This window comes from Saccostrea cucullata, unplaced genomic scaffold (genome assembly GCF_032062105.1).
Source record: "Saccostrea cucullata isolate Sc308-1 unplaced genomic scaffold, CSIRO_AGI_Scuc_v1 ctg649, whole genome shotgun sequence".
In the NCBI taxonomy this organism is placed as follows: Eukaryota; Metazoa; Mollusca; class Bivalvia; order Ostreida; family Ostreidae; genus Saccostrea; species Saccostrea cuccullata.
Genome location: NW_026919021.1, coordinates 134005 through 154502, shown reverse-complemented (window position 1 = coordinate 154502; position 20498 = coordinate 134005). Strand labels below are relative to the sequence as shown.

The window sequence follows — 20498 nt, the reverse complement described above, 5'->3', positions numbered from 1 at the left end:
CCTATGAGTGCTCTGATGAAATAGGGTGTGTGTGTGTGTGTTTTTTTTTTTTTGGTTTTTTTTTTTTTTGGGGGGGGGGGGTTGCGTACGCTGATGAAATGGGGGGTTGGGGTTGGATAATTACGAATAGTTCAGAGTTCAGTATATGAAAAAGGTATTTATAGCTCCAGTTAAAAATAAGACAAATTTGGACAGCAGATTTTTCTGATTATTCTTTGATGAATAATTAAAAAACAATTTCTACCTCAACCTGAATGGTTTATTGGATAGCTGATAAGATTTGACATGGAAAGAGAAATTACTGTAATTTACCTGTCAGCTGAAAAGAACTAGGACCATACTGTACCAGAATAATAATATTTTTGCTGAATAAAAAATTGTTTTTACCTTGTTAACTTTTTCAATATAGATTTATATCTTTTAATCCAAAAGAGAAATTAAAGACCCAATTTACTTCTTAATGATTACAAAGATTGCAAAAATAATTTGACCTAAATTTCTTTACATATACAAAGCAGTTGATCATTTAGTGATATTTATGACATTTCTATTCAATATTAATGGAGAAAAATTGATGGTTTATTGGTACATATTGAGGATAATGCATAGGATTAAAAATCCAATATTCCAAATGCTTGCATTCAAGCTAAATATCTGAAATTTTTCTATTTAGTGGAACAGCATGCAAATATCAGTTGGAAAGTAAGAATTAAATGAAATCATCAATGAATTTCAATCTGAAATCTTTCAGATGATTGATGGATGCATTTCAATGACAGATATATTAATTTTCTTAAAAGGCTTTCCCACATATAAGGAAATAAATAAACACTGTTAGGGAGCTATCTTGGCTTTTAAATGCTCCAAGATCCCATACAGGGCATTTATATACCACTGCTTGACATTTTAAGGGAGTAAAAAAAAACCTGAATTTCATAAATTTTCTTCCTTACTTTTTACAAGGACAAAACAGTAGACCTAATTGATTTGTCAGCTATAGTTTGTCAGTTTTTCCTTCAACAAGTTTGTGAAATGTTACTAAAAGGCTGTACATGTAAAAAAAAAAAAAAAAAAAAAAAAAAATGGGTGTACAAGATTTTTCAGACTCTAACTTAAATGCCCTCACCCTTTTTACAAAAGACCCACCAACCCCACTCCCCTAAAATGATAAAAAGGTAAAAAAAAAATGTTTTTAATTTGATTATATTGAAGATACATTTATTTCATTATATATTTGGTCATTCACCCAATTTTTTAAATATGAAATGATTATTGTAATTTAATAGAATGTTTAATCATGTAATTCTTTTAAAAATTGAACTATTATGTAGACTCTGGATTGTCCCTAAGTATATCGAAGAATGAGACAATACAAACTAGTAAATTTCAAAGATAGCAGGAAGATTGGGGTTCCTCCCCTAACATAGGGGTTGATGGGAAATACCAGAATAACCTGTCATTTACGTCTACAGCAAAACCAGGGATATAGCGAATTGATAGGATATAGCGAAGTCATCTTCATCCCCCTTTATAAATTTAATGAATTTCCGTTATAACGAATTACGGATATAGCCATAGGTCTGAGGGATAACCCTGAGTTTTACTTATTTTTTGAAAATTCCATCAAAGTATAAACCTTAGCTTATTTTTTGCACCATTAAAATACAAATTAGCAAACCAATTGCAACTTCTACATCATGCAGGAAATCTGTCATTGATTTACAAAATTTTCAAAAGGCCAGCAATGACAAATTACTCAATGGATGAAATTGTGATTTATTTAAACAAGTAGAAAACTAACATAATACCAGTGATAACCATTGATTTGTGAGAGAAGTGCCTTAACATTGAAGTGGTGCATGCTGCTTTAAGAGTAGAAGGCTTGCTCAACATTATTTGTCAATATCGTTCCTATGACTGATCATTAGCAACATTTATTGAGCAATCAAAGGAATTTTTAAAGTACAAATACTTTGAAGAAATAGTAATTTGATATTCATGGCTTATTATATTATTTGGAATGTTGTTATATTCATATAGAGACACTGTCAGGTGCTAGCTTAACATACCGTTTTGTAATTAATGCAGTGTCTTTCAGCAAATTCTTATAACTTAAACCATTATGGTCTCAAAACTCATTTTGAAATTTTTCTCATACTTAATCTGCTATTCATATAATCAAAATCAAGTACATGTAAAAACCCATCTCTTCCATAGAGATGCCAATCTGCTATCATATGATCAAAATCAAGTACATGTACAGTGTATATATTAATATTTATTTTTATCCACAGATATGCCACTTACTTGAGTGGAGTTTAACCACACACAGTTCATGTTTCTATAAAGTGTGATACACATTTATTTTTATTCATAGAGATACCACTTTCTGGAGTGGATTTTTAAAGGCAGATTAACCATACACAGTTCCAGTTTCTATACAATATAATACCTATTTTTCTTTATCCACAGAGATTCCACTTGTTGGAGTGGATTTCAAGGCAGAGTAACCACACACAGTTCCAGTTTCTTTACACTGTTATACATTTTTATCTTTATTTACAGAGATGCCACCTGCTGGAGTGGATTTTAAGGCGGAGTAACCACACACAGTTCCAGTTTCTATACACAGTAATGCAGCCTCATCTTCACCGTGACTTTATGTACACAGCTCAGAGCATGTACCCTTCAATGGAGTTCAAACCCTTCAGTACACACACCAGTCGGGAACTTGAGGTACTGATCTATTCTTTTTGGTGGTGGATCTTTATTTTATGTGAAAAATTTGGTAATACTTGTATGTTCATTGAATTTTTCCTAGTGAAAAAAAATTAAATTATAAATGATAAATTAATCATAAATATATCCCTCAAACAAGAAAGTTTGTTGTCTGTATGTTTGGATGTAAAAAGTTAGGGAATGTTATTGATTTTTTTTTTTATGTGTTCAAAAATACATAAATTAATTAGGAAAATATATGCATGCTGCTAATGAAATCAAAGCTCCAAGTCAATTATTTAAAGAATATGATCATAATGTGTATTAATTCTCCTCAGATTTAAAAAAAAAATGCCATAATGAATTAAAAAAAAAAACAAAACAATTTCACCAATAAATGCAAATTATGAAGAAGACAGAAGAACTATTGGAAATTCCAACCTGCATCAATGAAAAAAGCTGATCCACCGCAAAAAGAATATCATGTAATGATTATTGAACTTGAGATAAGTTTACAGCCCTCGGGAACATGCCTTCAAATTAATTCTACATGAGGAGGTCTTGCTGCTACATTGGCTTCTGAAATATAATTCATTAATAGAGGGATTAAGATAAAGGCTTATGAAATGGACAAATTTTTACAAATCAATATTTCACAAAAGATACCGTTTTTTTTTTATACCAGCAGACTCCGTAGTCATTTGAAATGATGCTGAATAGGATTTTTTTTTTGTTCTCTCCTTGAAAAATGTATGGAATGAATTGATCAATATTTAGGATTTTAAAAAATGGGAGAAATGGGGGGGGGGGGGTGCTTATATGCAAATTTCTGAGGAAAGAATTCTTGCAAAAAATATTTTGTAATAATGAAATTTTAATGCATATAATGCAGGCCTATATTCACTTAGATGTCCTCTCTAGTTTACATGAAAAGAAATTATTCAAAGTTGAAGTCTGATAAAATATCAGGAAACTATACCCTATTTAAAATTTCTCAATTTATCTTGATTTCAGAATATCCTGTGACATTAAATGTGTTTGTTTTTTGATTCTCAGGTAATTCTATACCTGACAAACAGGGCCATACTAATTGTATTTTCTGGTATTAACTTTTCAACATGCTTCTCAAGTACAAAATTCTTTGAGTTTTCAATGTTAATTCCAGCCACTTCAACTTTTCCTCCCAAACAGTTGTGTTATGAACTTGATAATGGAGTAAAATTACATGTTCTCAATGTTTGTTTTCATTTAAAATACAATTTCAAGGACTTTAATTGCCTTTAAATATTTTCAACAATGATAAAAGAAAATGACAATATTTTAAGTCCACACCCATTTATATCAGGTCTGTATATATAATAGCAAATGTATTGAGTGCACAACTATGGCATAATCCCTTAGAAGTATTTGTTTTATTAAAAACAGAAGAAACTATTAAGTAGAACACTTGTTGTGTTTATTAAAAATATATTAAATGCAGAATAAAAATGTCATATAGAAATGGCATTCAATTCAGGTGGCATTTGAAATATTAATTTAAATAGTTAAACTTCATGCAGTGAAAAATCAGTTTGAATGTAACCAAGTAATGTTTCCCTGAAAAGCATTAAATATTAATCAGGATTTGCTATTGTAAGTTTTATCTCTTGGTGATGCATGTTTTATATTAATTTCTGTATACTGGTAGTGTTTTATCCCTCAGACATACATTTTTCAACATCCATGCTTATAATGAATTTACGCTTAAAGCATTTAAGTAATTTTCATTTCCTGTGACTGAAAAAATATGATATAAACTTACATGGATATAATGAATTAGCTTATAATGAAGCAAAATAGTCTGTCTCTGGATCTTTTGTTTTATGTATGTTTTACTGTAGCTGCATTTGTTCCAATGCTGTAAAAAATGAAGTCTATATTTTGAAATTAATGTGTTTCAGCAAAAGCTGATACTGCACCGACAGAACAACTTTTACCGAGTCAAGTCCGGTTATTTTCGGTCCGATGACGATGTCAAAAATCAGGCAAAGGAGAAAGCTTCTGTTAAATTCCCAGAAATCCCTGTTGAGAAGGACACAAAATTACAGAGAGTGTACACAGAATATAGGTAATAGCTTCTGTAAGGGGGGATAACTTTTCTTTGTAAATTCCTCTATCAGGGGAAATAACTTTTCTGTATAAATCCCAACACTGAATTTAAGTAACTGTAAAATACATTTTCATTTGCATGCTCCTTTCACCCCAAGTCCTATCTTGATTAATTCAATCAATAACATTAACTGACCAAATTTTTAATGACTTCTGTATAAAAACTCTTTTCCTTCTCCAATTTGTATATGACTGTCAGGGTATAAATGTTATGCAGTAATTGTGTACATGTACAGTAAAACCTATCTAACATAACTGTGCAGTCCATTTGACTTTTGAATTAAGTCTTATTTTCATTCTCACTTACAATTTTCCATATATTCTTGCACAATCCAACATTAAAATAATTTAGTCCTAGTGCATGTTGGATAAGACAGGTTTCTCTGTATATCCTATTAACTCAAACCTCTGTATAATCCTAGCTCTATTAACATGTTCTTCCATCTAAAATTTTCAGTAAACAGAAAAATGGAATAGTACGTTTTGGGTATGTTTAACTTTGAAAATAATGAATTTTCAAAGAAGCCTTTAAATTTATTTGCTAAACTTAATTTTCTTTATACATTTTTCGCTTCATAGTTCATTAAGGGACCCTAAGTCTCGAGAGTCCCTCCCAGTTATAAAGCAGCCTAGGGTAACAGAGAGGCCGGCCAAACACAAAGTTAACAAACACCCCTTACTGGCCCACAACCCAGAGAAACTTCACTCTAGTCAAGCAGTTCTCAGGTGAGGGAACTCTGCAAGCTTTGAGCTTGGAGAAAACTCAATTTTTTTTTAGAACAAAAGTTAAACGTTTATTATGTTGTTCAAACAAAAAACTTCAAGACTTCAATTTCTGTATTCTGTGCAGCCTTTCCTTTAACCACAAAGAAATGTTTTATATGGTATTCAATACATATTGTCTTGAATCAATTGTTCATCTAAGCCATCTGAGTTCAAAGGAAAGATCCTCCCTTGTGAAGGGTATGAAACAAATCAACCATGTTTTGAAATTTTAAGGTGCATGATTCACTGCATCAATACATATGTGTATCAAGAATTAATTATGCTATGTTAATATGGTATCTGAATTGTCTTCTTGCAGGTTTCTGGAAATGCCAATCAAACGTCACATTCAGAATGAGAGCAATCCCAACAGTCTTAGTAACTCTCTACAGAGCCTCACTTCCATCGACCAATCAGCTCTGCGCCCAGTCAAGCATGTTGTTTCCCTCAGTATTCTACCTGCAAAATGTGCCAAACATATACATGTAAGCAATTAATATTATTCCAGTTATAGACTGGATTAATTATAACAAAAAAAATGAATTCAATATTTGAACATGAAGAGGAAATTCATTATCTGAAATATTTTTGTCTAATGAATTAGGATTCTTGGGATTTTTTTTCACCTATAGGCCGAGGATGAGAGGCCATCTGAATTGGATGAAAATGCCAGAACTATAATCAACTGGTATATGAATGACTGGACAGGTAATTGTTAATTAAGTAATACAGTTGAACTTGGAAATCCAGAACCAGTTATATTGAATACTGCAGATGTGTCAAAGTAATACTTGGAGGTCTCAACTGCTTTAATTCCTAACCTTTATTATTTTATCATGGATATCTCAAATCCTTGGATATCTTGATGTATTTTCTCAGCCCCATCAAGGTTTGACTGTAGTTTAAATTGTTTAAAACTGGTAGAACTCCTCACAGAAAATCTCTAAAACAAAGAGACTTCATATACAATACATGTATAAATACCTCTTTTAAAATAAATTTTTTCCAATTTCTCCTTGTTGTAAGCATTAAAATGCACCAATTTCTTTAATTGCTTTTGTTTATTTCATAAATTTACATTTTTGTAACAGTAATTGAATACAGAAGACAGGAAATTTTAAATCTAATTTAGAGTGTGATTTATTACAATGTCACATATTCTTGAATTTTGGAGATTTTGAGCAATGCAGATGCACTTTGGACTGGGAAAACTTATGAAACATTCTGTTTGTGTACATATTCATTGACTTTAGACACTTGAAATCTTGAGTAACACTTCAAAACATTTATTGCCCAATTCCAATTTTAATTTGATAGGTGAAATTACTCTGCACTTTGAAAAAATTCAAAATTTTCCCAATACTTCCTGGAGACCAGGGTCGACCCAAACTGATCCCATAATCCCCTCTCTTCGCAAATCAGAAACACCATTGGATTATCACCAAAAACACACATTACCCCGCCACGTAATATATTGCTTTTCAATTTGTCTCCTAACTCTTTGTCCTTTTCAATGAGTGAAGGTAGCTCTTTTATCAGGAAGTTATATTTGTTTTTGATAAATCATACAAACGTTTGTTGATATGGAATCAAACAGCTTAAGAACGATTCTCTGATATGATGATATTTATTTTTCCATTTCGATAGTTTAATGATATTTGTTCTATTTGTGCAGACGTGAAGAGAAATGAATTTCTACATAAGGTCATCCTGAAGTTGGACCCGCGGCAACAGTATTTTATATCCAGTTTTTTATCAGTACGTAGAGGCCATAGACTTCAATGTTATAAATGTAGCTTGATATTCGCATTGAATGGTCAAACATTTAAGAAACACATGTGAAATTGATTTAACCTTGCTGATTAAAATGTACTGAAAAATGTCATGCATATCAGAATTTGAAAAGAGCTACTAAAGGAATATTGAGAGCAATTAAAACAAAAATTTCCATTGTTCAACAAATTATTTTTAAAGAAATTTTAAAGAATAAGGCTATATATCAGCCATTATATGATTTATCTCTACCAGAATTTAAGAGTGATTTAAAACAAATATACACAAGCTTTTCTTAAAGTACGTTAATCTTGTTTTGCAGGTGCGACAACATCGGGATTTCCTTTCCCTCTTACCTGAAAAAGTGTCCCTAAAGATTCTCAAATACCTCACTCCATTCCAAATACTCACATGCTCAAGTGTACGTATCTGTTATCAGGTCCTTATAAATGTCAAGTCTTCCATTGTTTGGGTTTTATTTGAAATTTTATACAGAAAACCGGATTTAATGACTTTGGGTATAAACATCACTTAATTAGCCAAGTTCCGATTTTTAGTTAATATAGCAATGAAGATATACTGATATTATTGATGTTGGTATTTTTTTCAACAGTCAAAGAAAATTGTAGATTTTCTGTATTATATGAAAATATATTCCCAAATTATGGTGTGAGCTAGTTCAAAGTTTAAATGCAAAACTGAATCTTTTTGTATTTTGTGATCATCCTTCAAAGACGTACATTAAATCTGGGAAAATTCATCAAGATATTTTTAAAATCTAATGGATAATTTTTAAATTTAGGGTATATAAATTTTTACTGTACATACCAATTTTTTGTGAACTTTGGAATTCAATTTTGAAAAATGCCACTATAAGGGTAATGTTTAGATGACAACTGGGCAAAAACTGAATGATTTAATTATGATGTTGCCATTTTTCATTTTCAGGTCAGTAAGAACTGGTATACTCTTGCCAATAACAATGAAGTTTGGAAAGATAAATGTGAACACATAGAAATTAAGGTGCCTGTTCCCTCCAATCCTAACTGGAAAACTGTATATAGGGATAATGTCTACCTGGCCAAAAACTGGGAGAGTGGGGCCTGTCGTGTCCTTGACCTTAAAGGTCACAGTGACCAGTAAGTGACATACAGGAAATATTTTACAGTGCCTTGGAATCATTTTTTTAGTCCCCTACAGGTGAAACCAGAGGGAACTTCAGGTTCCCTCCGAGTTTGTCCATCCCTCTGTCTGTCTCTCTAGCTGTCCCTCTGTCCACAGTAACCATTTCAATATGGACCACACACTGTGTTATTTTTATGCATTTATAGAGTTTGTTATATTATATTTTTTCAATAAAACACTGTGGTCATATTATAGGGTGGAGGAGATCATATTTGATGGTAGGACCCTGGCCAGTGGGGGTCAGGATAAACTGATCAAGCTGTGGGACATGAAGACGGGGAAACTCCTCCAGACCCTGAGGGGCCATGACAGGGGGGTGTGGTGCCTGGACTTCTTCACCGAGGCCCTACTGGTCAGTGGCTCTTATGATGGCACCATCAAGGTAAGACTTTATTGTGTGGTCAAATCAATAGAGGAATATTAAGTTTGTGTGTGTTAAGAGAGGGGAGGTCATGTAAAAAACTTTTAAATTAGGAAATTTCTTTTGAATGAAAATTTTAATTTTAAATTATGACTTTAAGATATGATTATCACAATGTACACATACTATCATAATGTATGTTCTTCAGAGGAAAAGTCTGAATTTGGCATGTATAATATCACATGATACGCCTCTAAAATAATGGTTCAGTATGAAGAGCTGTGGTAAAAATTCATAATTATTTAAAAGTTTGTTTGCCCTCATAAATTTTATGTCAGGCAATATTATTTTTAAAATATATTCAATACATGTAAAACTTGAATTGTACTTCACCTTAATCCTAGAGACTGTTATATAAACATTTACCGTTTACTTTGGAAGGTTTGGAACATGAAGACAGGGGCGTGTTGTAGGACGTTAATTGCACACGAGGGTCCAGTGTGGGCCATGGTACGACATGAGAACATCCTGGTCTCTGCCTCTCAAGACAGAACGGTGGGTGGATCTAAGATTATTAAAATAAATTTTAAACATATGATGAACTTAAAATATTTAGTAAAGCACATTTAGTGCAAAGACTGATATTGCAAATTCACGATTATATTGAAGTTATCTTGGATCCCTAACTACATAAATCTAATTAAAGAATTCCTTATACGAATATAACAAATTATAGATATAGCGAAGCAATTTCACAGGTCCCACTGACTTTGTTATAACTGAGTTTTACTGTAGATTTTAAACCAAATTATAATGATAACAAATCCAATTGCCCCGGCATACTTTCCTATAAGAATGTTTTACAGCATTCCAAGGTAAAAGTTTTTAGATCAAGCATATTTACTGCACACTAATGTTAGATAAAGCTGGGCTGCAGTGAGTAATGTGTCTGAAAAACATGTGAATTAGACTTTGCTTCCCCTTACTTATTTTCATGAGAATTTTCTGTAGGCCAAAGTGTGGGACATTTCTCGTTGTCACCTCCTGACTGAACTGATCGGACACAATGCGGCCATCTTTGCTGTGGACATGTCGGAGGATGGGTCTCTAGTCATCACAGGGTCTGCTGACAGGGTAAGATGCAGTACCTCCTCACTGCCTGAAAATAAAACAGCCTGAGAAATAAAGATGGACATTTGCATTGAAAAATGGACTGAAACATAAAAATACTTCTTTTGGAATAGTTTTGGAAATAATGCTTGGTTTTCTTGTAGGAAATTCATGATAAATGATTTTTTTTATAAAATCTTGAATAGAGACTCTGAAAACAAGACTCACTAGTTTGTTTTCAAAAAAGTGGCTCCCATCAGCCACACACTCTGATTGCTTGAATCACCTGAGTGATCAAACCAAAGGTTATCGGCTGGTTGGAGCCACTATTTTTTTTTTTTTTATTTTAAATAGTAATCAGAGGTATGTGGCTGATGGGAGCTGCCCTTTAAAAGTATTTTTGGGACTTTTTCTTCAATGAAACTTAGTTACCCATAAAATGTGTCTACTACCTTAATACAATTGTTCTCTGTTGTAGACGGTTCGTATCTGGGACCGAGAGACGGGGGTGAAGAAGCAGACAATCTGGGCCAGCCCCTCTACCTCCATCATGGCCGTCAGCTACAGTAAGGGGCTGATTGCCTGTAGTTATGGGGAGACTATCTGTCTATATAACACAGATAGATGTAAGCTCATCAGGACTTTTGAAGGCCACATGAAGAGGTAAAAAAATTTCAGGTTACCTTTTTTTGGCAAATGTCCTTTTTCACGTGTTATAAATTTTTCATCTTGCTTGGCACTTCATAAATACCTGTATGTTTGATGTGTATATGAAAGAATGTGATAGAAGGATTAAAATTAAGAAAAAATAAAAATTCACAAATTTACAGGATAGAAACAGTGAGATTAAAGGTCACAGATAAGGAGAAATTGACAGGAACTATAGTCAGTGCTGGAAAAGATGGTCTAGTCAAATACTGGGATCTCCAAAGGTTAGAGTTATGTCCCTTGCAATCTTAGTCTGAATGTGCACATGAGATATACATGTCTAACACCAAGGAAATGCAGTAAGGAAAAAAATTACAAAATTATTAACATGCTCTTATCTCATAATTATAAATTACATAGTACACATGTATATATTGATCTCCTTTTTTACTACAGGAAAGAAAGCATCCAAACTAAAGGTCAAAGGGGAAATGTGAAATGCATCTACTTTGATGACCTTAGAATAGCAAGTGGGAATGGAAACAGAATAAGAATTTTTTATTTTAATATTTATGACAAGTCATTGATTCCTAGAGAGGAAGTGCCTTCAACTCGGGAAGGAGGAAGGAAACCTAGTGTGGCTGCTGGAACAATTGTCAAGGACTTAAATGCTGAATGCTCAGGGGTCAAGGACGGATTATGTTCAGGAAAAGTATCTCCTCATCCAGGAGAAGTTTACTCCAGAGCTTCACGTCAGAGTAAGAAAAGTGAAAAAGAGGGTTCTACTAAAGCCAGGGAAACACCTCAACAGACAGAGGCATAGAGAGAAAAAATCAGTTTTATGTCAAAGACCAAAACCATAATAAACAACTAATTATATGGTTTCTTTTTTTCAAAATGCCACTTTAGTGTCAACAATGTGCATAATTTGTGTTCATCTTTAAAAACTTTACATACATGTGGAGGTTTGTGGAATTTCAATTGTTGACACTGCCATGGGAACCTTATGTGCACCAATAAAATAATCATAGTGCTGTGTTCATATTTATACTATTGACATTGTCTTTATACACAAGAAAACTGGCTGTGATATTTTTGTTTTTATTCCATGGATAATTTTCCATTGCTATTTGAATGTTCTATTTACAATATTATTGTTGATAAGTTTGTTGTTGGTATATCTGAATTATCTTCCAACTGATATTTTAGGTCTCTTGAGCATTAAATAAACTATCTGTAATTTTACATTTCACTTTAATTTTGAGTGACTGTCATTTTTCAAATTGTACATTTCTTAATTTTTTGGGCTAGTCTTATCAGAAATCAGGGAGATTCAAGTGATTAAATCTAGTGATTTTCTTTTGTATCTTGGGTATTTATATAGATAAAATTATTAAAAATATTTTCATCAAATACATAATTTCTTGTTATCTATTCAAAACCAATATGGGAGACAATCCATTGTTTCTTTCTTTTTCCCTTAATTTAAACATAGGTAATCAGAGATTACAGAGCTCACCTCAACGAATGTTGTCTTTTGTAAGGCAAATTTAGTCACACAATTAACCAACAAAAAGTGTACATCCAAAAATGCAAAATTTATGCAATTTTGATACTTTGGAATAGACCTATATAAAAAGTTAAAACTATTCATTATATTAAAATGTAATTAAAATCCAGCATCTGAAGCAAGATTGAGAGTTTTAATCCCTTGATGCATCATTTGTGCAACTTTGGTTTGTATAAGCCTTTTTCTTGGTGATAGACCTGCACCCATAACTTTTACCGTTCTATTGGAAAATGTATGTCAAAAAGCATCTGAAGCAAGTCCATTAGTGTGCATCCTAAGATGTATCATCCATGCAAGTTTGTTCAACATGCCAAAGTTATATTGAAATGAAACCTGTATAAAAAACTAACCTTTTCACTAATCAGGAAAATGTAGGTCAGCATTTCTGAAGCCAGCCTAGTAAGAATTACCATCCATGCAAATCATTATAGGGCTCAAAGTTACTTGGAAATGAATCCTGCACCATAAACTTTAACCTGTTTACTTGTCCAGAAAATGTAGGTCAGAAATCCGAAGCAAGTCTGGTAGAATTATGTACCATCCAGGCAAGTTTAGTCATTATAGGGTTCATAGTACCTTGTGTGCACCAAAAATTATAACCTGTTCATCAACCAAAATGTAGGTCAGATTCAGCATAAGCATTTATGCATCCTAAGAATGTACCATCCATGCAAGTTTGGTCATTATATGTCTCATAGAAACTTGGAAATGAAACCTGCACCAAAAACTTTAATCTATTCACTCAACTGGAAAATGTAGGTCAGATTTAGCAAGTCTGGTAGTATGCATCCTAAGATGTACCATCCATGTAAGTGCCATAGGGCTTATATTAAAATGAGACCTACACCAAAAACTGCACCAAAAATGTTAACCTGCACCAAAAATATTAACCTGGTCATTCCTTTGCTGAAATTGCAGCATCTGAAACTTTGACTGGTACAATGAAACACATTAGAAACATCTTCCATGCATGTCTAATCAATATAGGACATAGAAGTACTTAAAAAGAAAACTGCTCCAAAAAACTTAACCTTAACCCGGGACGCCGACGCCGACGCCGAGGGTATCACATAAGCTCCCCCCAACTTCGTTGAGGTGAGCTAATAAAATGTGAAAAATTCTGGATATAAAAAAAATACACAAGTGTCAACATTGTTAAACAAATCACAAAGTCTATACACTATAGTGTCTATGCTTTATTACATATACTTTGTCACACAGATGGCACAAAAATGTTACTACATTTGTATTAACAGCTTAAACCTTTTTTTCAATGAAACATGATTTGATACATCTATAAATAATACATTGAATAATAAGAAAGTCCACATACGATCTGGTAATAAGAAAAAAAAAGTTTGTAAAGTAAACATGGTCCTATTTTCCAATTCACTAACATATTTGATTGGCAGTGTGGATTTTCAAAAAATTCGAGACAAATTACTTAAAGTTTTAAAATATATATAAAAAATAAATAAGAGGAGTAAAATACCAGGTACTACTGATGATAGAGAGATTTATTCAGATTTAAAGCTTTGTTTAGCCTTATAAGAAATATAAAAATGAAAAATTTACAGGCTATATAGTGTTATCTTTTTTTTTCAAAAAAGTGTAATTTAAAAAAAACATGCTTAATAAAAGCACAAACAAAAAATAAAACAAAGAAAAATATCTACTAGTTAATACTATTCATCAAGTGTATATAAGTGTTTGAAAGATAATAATTGGCACAACTGTCTATTATAAAATTAAAGTACATAATGCCAAACTGAATACAGCACTCAATAACTATGGATACTCTATTGCAAAATCAAAAATTCTTGCAAAAATTACTTTTTGTGTAGCAAAACAAACAGTGGTACAAGAACTACACACTTTTATAAGCACTAAATTATACCAGTATCTCTATGCTCACAATAACAGTTAATAACATAATCTTAATATTCTGAAGAATTGACAGTTATCTCCCTTAAAACACACTCCTATAACATTGACATAAAACAACACTCCACTATACAATACATTTCTATCCATTCACATGAAAAGCTAGGAAAATATCACCATTTCTTTTTCTTTTCCCAAGAAATAATGTCCAGAGACTTCTAATGAAATTTCTTCCTCTCTCACTCACATTCAGGCAACACAAACTCGGAATCCCATGATGCACCATTCCTGACATGTTGACATCACTGGTTACCTTGGAGACAGGTCTGCCATGTGTTTCTGTAGTAGTGTGTTTATAATGTCTGCATAGTAGGAACCAAACACAGATCTGTTATAGGAAATCAGTCTCAAAAACTGACCACAAAGCTGGCTAAGCTCCTTTTCCACTGCCGAGAATCCCGGAGGAACTTTCAGTGGTTCTTTGTGTTGTGAGGAAATGATTTGTCTTATGAAGTCCAACAGCCTTTTAACTGAAATTAAGAAAACATATATTTTAGGATAGTGGAAATATATAATCAAAAAATTCTAATGCAAACAATTATAGCAAACAAAGAATAGGTGCACATTCTTAAGTTTTCATGTTACATGTACATGTACAACATTAAGGTTTTGAAGCAACAAGAATTCTTTAATTCCTATTCCTTTCATGTCAATCAAATTAAAATAGACGTACCTTTTCCTCTTGCGTTTTTAAATTTATTTTTCAATTGTGAAAAGAACAACAAATAAATTAATGAAAACAATATAAAAAGACATATTTATATATTAAATTAGATTGCTTTCATTTCTTATTTTCATTTCAGGAGAATTCTTCTTCTGAATTATAATTAAAACTCTTGATACAAAACAGAAACTTACATAGGAGTTTGTAGACTTTGTTGTCCCTGCTGGACATTTCTGTGATCTGACCGACCAGTAACCTCTGCTGGGCCTCGTCCTGAGCCTGGAACCCATGAGACGATAGAAACTCATTCACCATCTTATTGACCTGCTCCCCGACATTACTCATCGCTTTAGGGAGGTCACTTTAAAAAAAGGTAAAAAATGAAAATACAGAGCAAGGCAGAATTTAAATGGTCAAAGGGAGAAAACTCACTTTACAGAACTTTTCATATTTCATACACATTTTGTAATTTTTTTCATTATATTAATGCTGAAAATGATTACTTTTCAGTCAATCAATGTTTTTTTAAATTGCCTTTTTGTTTGTTGTCTGGATTTTTTTAAATCAATTCTTAACTTTTAAAATTTCCAAGCAAAACACTGAACATTGCAAACATTGTTAAACAATCTTAATTCATTAAATTATTCCCAACTTACCTCTCGGAAACTCCCTCTAGTAAGGTACAGATCTCAGATTTTAACTTTTCTTTCAGGGCTTGGACACCTGAGATGGACGCTCCCACTGTACTGTATGTGATCATTAGGACAGAGGAAATCAGGGCTAGTCTGTGAGCACTGTCCCTCTGTTCTGCAATTCTAGCATGGTCCATTACTAAAGTCTGTAATAAAAGATGCGTTTATCAAGAAATAAAACTAGAAGCAGTGTTATTGAATATAAATGTACATCAATATAGCAATATATGGTTGAACTTCAGTATCTCAAACACCATGTCAAAATGATATGGAAGATCCAACCACATATTCATTATTTTATCCTTGAATTCTTGAATATCTCAAAAGTTTTTTTCCTTGGTCAAATTGATTTTAAGGTAACAAGATTTGACAGTATTGGTTATATTGAAACAAATGTTGTAATTTTATATGAATTGGTATACTGATGTTTTAATTAAGAAATAAGGTATCATTTTTTGAGTTTTATTGAGATGTAAAACGGGTTGGTCAATTCATCCCATAAAGCCCGAAGGGCTTTATGGAAGATTTGATCATGTGCCAGTCCGTTAATCTCAATAAAACTCAAAAAATGATACCTTATTACTTATATTTACATTTGTGACTTATTCATACTTTATATTTGCCTGTTTGTTACTTTTAACGTGTGAAATGCCTTAATTTTTCAAACCCAACGGCATGTATGTAATCCACTAAACGCGCGTCGACCCTTTATGACGTCACAGAGAAATTACGTCGAACGTTTATCCAAACGCACATCTATGACCCCTTGACCCCATACTTGTATTTACACAGTTATAAAAACGCTTGCCTTTAGTAGTGTTATATAAAGGAAAACAATTGCAAATGTAAATATTGTGTTATATTACCTCTGGAATTACATTCTTTTCATCCCAGTCCAGTAATTCAGTGTATGCCTCATTCATTATGGCTGCTGGGGTTGCTAAAGGCAATGCCATAGCCTCCTCTACCGCATTCACATCTGTAATCTTATCATGACTTCTCTTTAGCCAGGCTTTTGTAAACTCCAGACCATCAATTCCTGCCTCTGAAAATAAAGCAATACATGTAAAAATTAATATAAATACAGTGTACCTCCAATATCCTTCTTGCTCTAGCGTTATGATACAATTCTTGAACGTCATCTCTACATGTAAAGTATACAGAAATTAAACTGATGGGAGCACATTGGTCTTGAAGCCATTAACTTTGTACAAGATATTACATATTAGATGTATTATACTTTGTACATCCATATCAATGTTAAAAACAAAATGTAATTTAAGACTTCAAATTTTTCTGAAAACTGTCAACTTTGTTAAAAATATTTTGATATGGTAAATAATACAATATTTAAACAGAGCCTCGTTTACCTTGTTGTGATTTGAGGAAATCTTGGAATTTTTTGCGTTCATACTCCACCGATTGCTGCTGGCAGTATGGTCTGATTTGTTGTATGGTGAAATTAGCCATGTCCATCTTCATCAGATCCAAAACAGAAAATATTTCCCTGTAACAGAGAAAGAGAATTTTTCAATATCATGTTGTTTTGTTCTGACTAGTGAATTATCAAAAAACGTTACATGCACTAAACATTTTTTAATCCTTCTTTTCAATACAATTTGAAATTTTTAAAATCTAGCTGAAATACATGTACATATTTTCATTCATGCATTTTGGGGTGGAAGGTTGAAATGAAAATAAAATCCATACAGTATCATTTAAGAAAGCTTTTGTTTGCTAAGAAATAGAATTAAGAGCAGCATCCCCTTATAAAACAGTAAATTGATTCCAATATTTGTTGTGAGGTGACTGAGGCCATAATAAAGAGAGGAGATACATGTAAAACAAAGACACTTACTGGAAAAGGGGAACAACTTCTTTGACTGTTTTCAGTTTTGCCACTTGTTCATCTCTGACAGGTGCACATAGTTTCTCCATGACCCCAATAATATAGTTAGAGTAGTAGTAAATATCAAAGGCATCATTTTCAAGCTTCTGTCTGATCAAGTCTATGTCAAGCACCTCATTGATCTGGGCCCGAAATCTCACATGCTGTGGCAACAGTAGCATCATGATGTTCTGAAAAAAATCAAAGGCTTTATTATTCATTTTAATAACACACAAAATTTTCATTACTTAAATTAATTAGATCTGGGGCCAAAATTACAGATGAACTTCAAAATGAAAAGTATAGTGTTTATCAGTAAATAAATTTTAATCTTTAATGGTCAGTTAGATAACTACTTAACCTATACACTTTGTTATATTTATCTAGAAAGCAGGGATTATCCCTTTTGTATCTTATCTCAGACTATGTAGTAGTAGATAAATCAACAGACTTTTCTTTGTATCTTTTTATGGCATGTGAATTTACCTCCTTGATCTCCTCTATCAGAACCAGAGCATGAGAAAAGTCAGGTGGATCCTCGTTCAATTTCTCCTGAAAGGCATCCCAGAATGCTCTTCTGACTGTGTCCTTGACCTTCTTCTCTATGCTGTAATTGAATAAAAATTATTATTTCATGCTTTGTCAAAAAGGATAGACAAATTTTATATCAGTAAAATTTTGCATTTAAAATAGGCACTTTTTTACCACTCCATAAAATGCATACATTGTGATAGCCGTTGGTCAACCACTTTAAGAAAATATTTTTCCTGTAGCAGGCTATATATTAAAATAAAAATTAATGCTTGTATGTGAACATGTTTTCTGTACTTGTGTCTCTTTATCAACACACATATAATAACAGTTGATAGATCAGATAAGGCTTTGTTATTATATAAGGGAGAAGACAATTATATCAGCTCTTAGCTATTGTTGAATCCTTTTTCATTTCCTGTTTTATATGTCCTCTGCTTTAATTTGTTAAAACAAGGGGACGTTAAATCTCCTTCACCTATCTCACAGTGTACTTCTGTCAGTTCGTCTGTCTGTCATAAAAACTTTAACCTTGGTCATAATTAACTTTTGAATGAGAAAATATAGCTTTTAAGGGCTTTCATATTTCAAATGTTCATTAGGCCTATGACAAGACCTTTCTAATTTGAGGCCTATTGACCTTGACCTTGAAATTTGACAGTAACAATATGCCACAAATAATGGCATCCAACCCAATGACACTAAAAGTTGGGGGACCACAATTCTTTGAATTTGCTTGTCAGATACACAATTTGACAATTTTTCTCATATATCTGATCTATTTCATTACTTTTTTATGGAAAAAATTCAATGATTTAATGAACATGTATATTTTTACCTGTCTTCAGGTGCTTGGAACTTTTCCAGCTTGAATTCATTGTTGACAGCAATTTCATGGGCCAGTGCCATGTTTTTCACTCCATTTGTGGCCTCCATCAACTGCTCAAAACTTAGAAACTTTGGAGGGGATGCTGAAATGTAGAATTATCAAATAGATTATTATAAATCATTACATTAAAAAACTTTTAAATGGATAAATAGTATACTCTCCTGATCCCCACCAACTTCCCTCCAAAAAGACATGACTATATAAATAAAGTATTCACTGTAGAAATTTCATTCAGTAACATGTAAAATAAAGCTGTAAATAAAAGGGTCCTTTTTATTTCACATTTCCAAATGAATATCATGTTTTAACTTTCATATCTTCTTAATATGAACTCATGAAAAAAGATATTCATTAAAACCAAATGACAACAGTTTTACAATTTACCTGCAACCATAAATGCTGGAGGGATTCTAGGAGAACTTGGTGACTCGGTCCTCAGTTTCTTCTTCTCTGTCTCTGTATCACTAATGGAGCTTCCCGTTGACATATTGAGTTCCCCATCATCTTGGTCCTGAGGAGGGAATTCCCCGTCCAGAGAGTTATTCAAACTATCAGGGGTATCCTTGTCTGCCATGTTGGTAAAATCTTCAACTTGTTCCTCCTTATATAGATAAAAGGTTATTTTTTCCAATCCTTGATCTTTTTTGGTAGATATCTGTCAAAAATGTTTATTCATAAACAATAATTTTTAAACTGAATCCCATCTGAATCTTAGCTAGGGCCATGCAAGCATTTATAAATACATTGAGCAACTGTTTACATCAGAGGTTGAAATCAGGTAAATTTCTATAAATAATAAGTGTTTTATTACATTTAAAAAATATCGATCAGCTGTAACAGGATACATCAGGGACATATATCCTTGATTTTTTGGCATTATTTCAACATTTTTTCACCTTTGTTTAAAAACATGCATGGTCAATATATAATATATATACCAGAAAAATGTTGTTGATTACTGAATATGATGAATTGGTTTGGTTGAATAAATTTTTGGTGAAGTATACATTATAATATTTATCTGTATTTTTTTTAATGAAAATTAAAATTGATATAAATTATTAATCCAAAGCTAAGCCATATTTTGAAATGACAACATAAACGTGTAAGGTCATCGAATTTTGCAAAAATACAGTTTTAAAAAATGTATCCATAACTTTCTGGTCAAAACCTATATTTGGTTATATACGTCAAAATAACGATAAACAGCTGACAAACGTAAACAAAGCAACTTACATGCCGCTCGGGTTTCAATGTCAAACCAGTGATTCAATTTTGAGCGTAAGATCGGTCAGTATCGAACAGTTTGTTTCTAGCAGTCACTCTGAATACTTTTTAACTATCTTTATGGTGTCTGCTTGCCAAAATACCTTTCTAGAATCCTCGATTTAAGGTGACGCTAAGCCATGATTATGTCCATGACTCAATACTTGCAATGTTTACGGAAGTGACGAAATATTTCCGTAAAGCTCCGAGAACACCCGAACATTTACTGTCATTTGGCGCCAGATTTAACTTCATGAATGACATAAAGAAAACATTTTACATTAAATGTGTATCAGGTTTTTGTGGTTTGTGTTTACCTTGTTCAATAATTTATTATTTCTAGGTA

The 20498-nt window shown here is 32.4% G+C and overlaps 2 protein-coding genes across 3 annotated transcripts; one reads left to right on the top strand and one right to left on the bottom strand.

Moving 5' to 3' along the window:
- Positions 1–2472: 2472 nt before the first annotated feature.
- On the top strand, positions 2473–12173 carry LOC134277508 (uncharacterized; the record flags this gene model as incomplete). Its single annotated transcript, XM_062759841.1, has 15 exons — positions 2473–2736; positions 4659–4825; positions 5324–5353; positions 5446–5592; positions 5951–6116; positions 6264–6339; positions 7307–7389; positions 7727–7825; positions 8353–8543; positions 8785–8971; positions 9392–9505; positions 9962–10084; positions 10539–10723; positions 10891–10992; positions 11165–12173. Coding segments are annotated over 15 exons (2301 nt in total), but the record flags the coding sequence as incomplete, so codon positions are not given.
- A 1738-nt stretch (positions 12174–13911) lies between these two features.
- On the bottom strand, positions 13912–20344 carry LOC134277598 (T-complex protein 11-like protein 1). 2 transcript variants are annotated; one of them, XM_062759930.1, is made up of 10 exons: positions 20257–20344; positions 19271–19541; positions 18836–18968; positions 17953–18073; positions 17437–17657; positions 16949–17085; positions 16445–16623; positions 15543–15724; positions 15081–15247; positions 13912–14692 (listed from the first exon to the last, which is right to left on the bottom strand). In XM_062759930.1, the coding sequence occupies exons 2-10, from the start codon at positions 19458–19460 to the stop codon at positions 14472–14474; spliced, it is 1551 nt and encodes a 516-aa protein (XP_062615914.1). In that variant the 5' UTR covers positions 19461–19541; positions 20257–20344; the 3' UTR covers positions 13912–14471. The 2 variants fall into 2 exon arrangements, with proteins under 2 accessions (XP_062615914.1, XP_062615907.1); XM_062759923.1 differs by having other exon boundaries at positions 20123–20330.
- Between the last annotated feature and the right edge of the window lie 154 nt (positions 20345–20498).

Bases quoted from the DNA above. Each gene is read 5' to 3' on its own strand.
- LOC134277598 (XM_062759930.1), bottom strand. From the start codon at position 19,460: ATGGCAGACAAGGATACCCCTGATAGTTTGAATAACTCTCTGGACGGG. The intron at 18,074-18,835 runs GTAAAAATATAC...ATTCAATTACAG, and splicing joins TTCCAAGCACCTGAAGACAG to CATAGAGAAGAAGGTCAAGG. The intron at 15,248-15,542 runs GTAAGTTGGGAA...CTTTTTTTAAAG, and splicing joins CTAGAGGGAGTTTCCGAGAG to TGACCTCCCTAAAGCGATGA.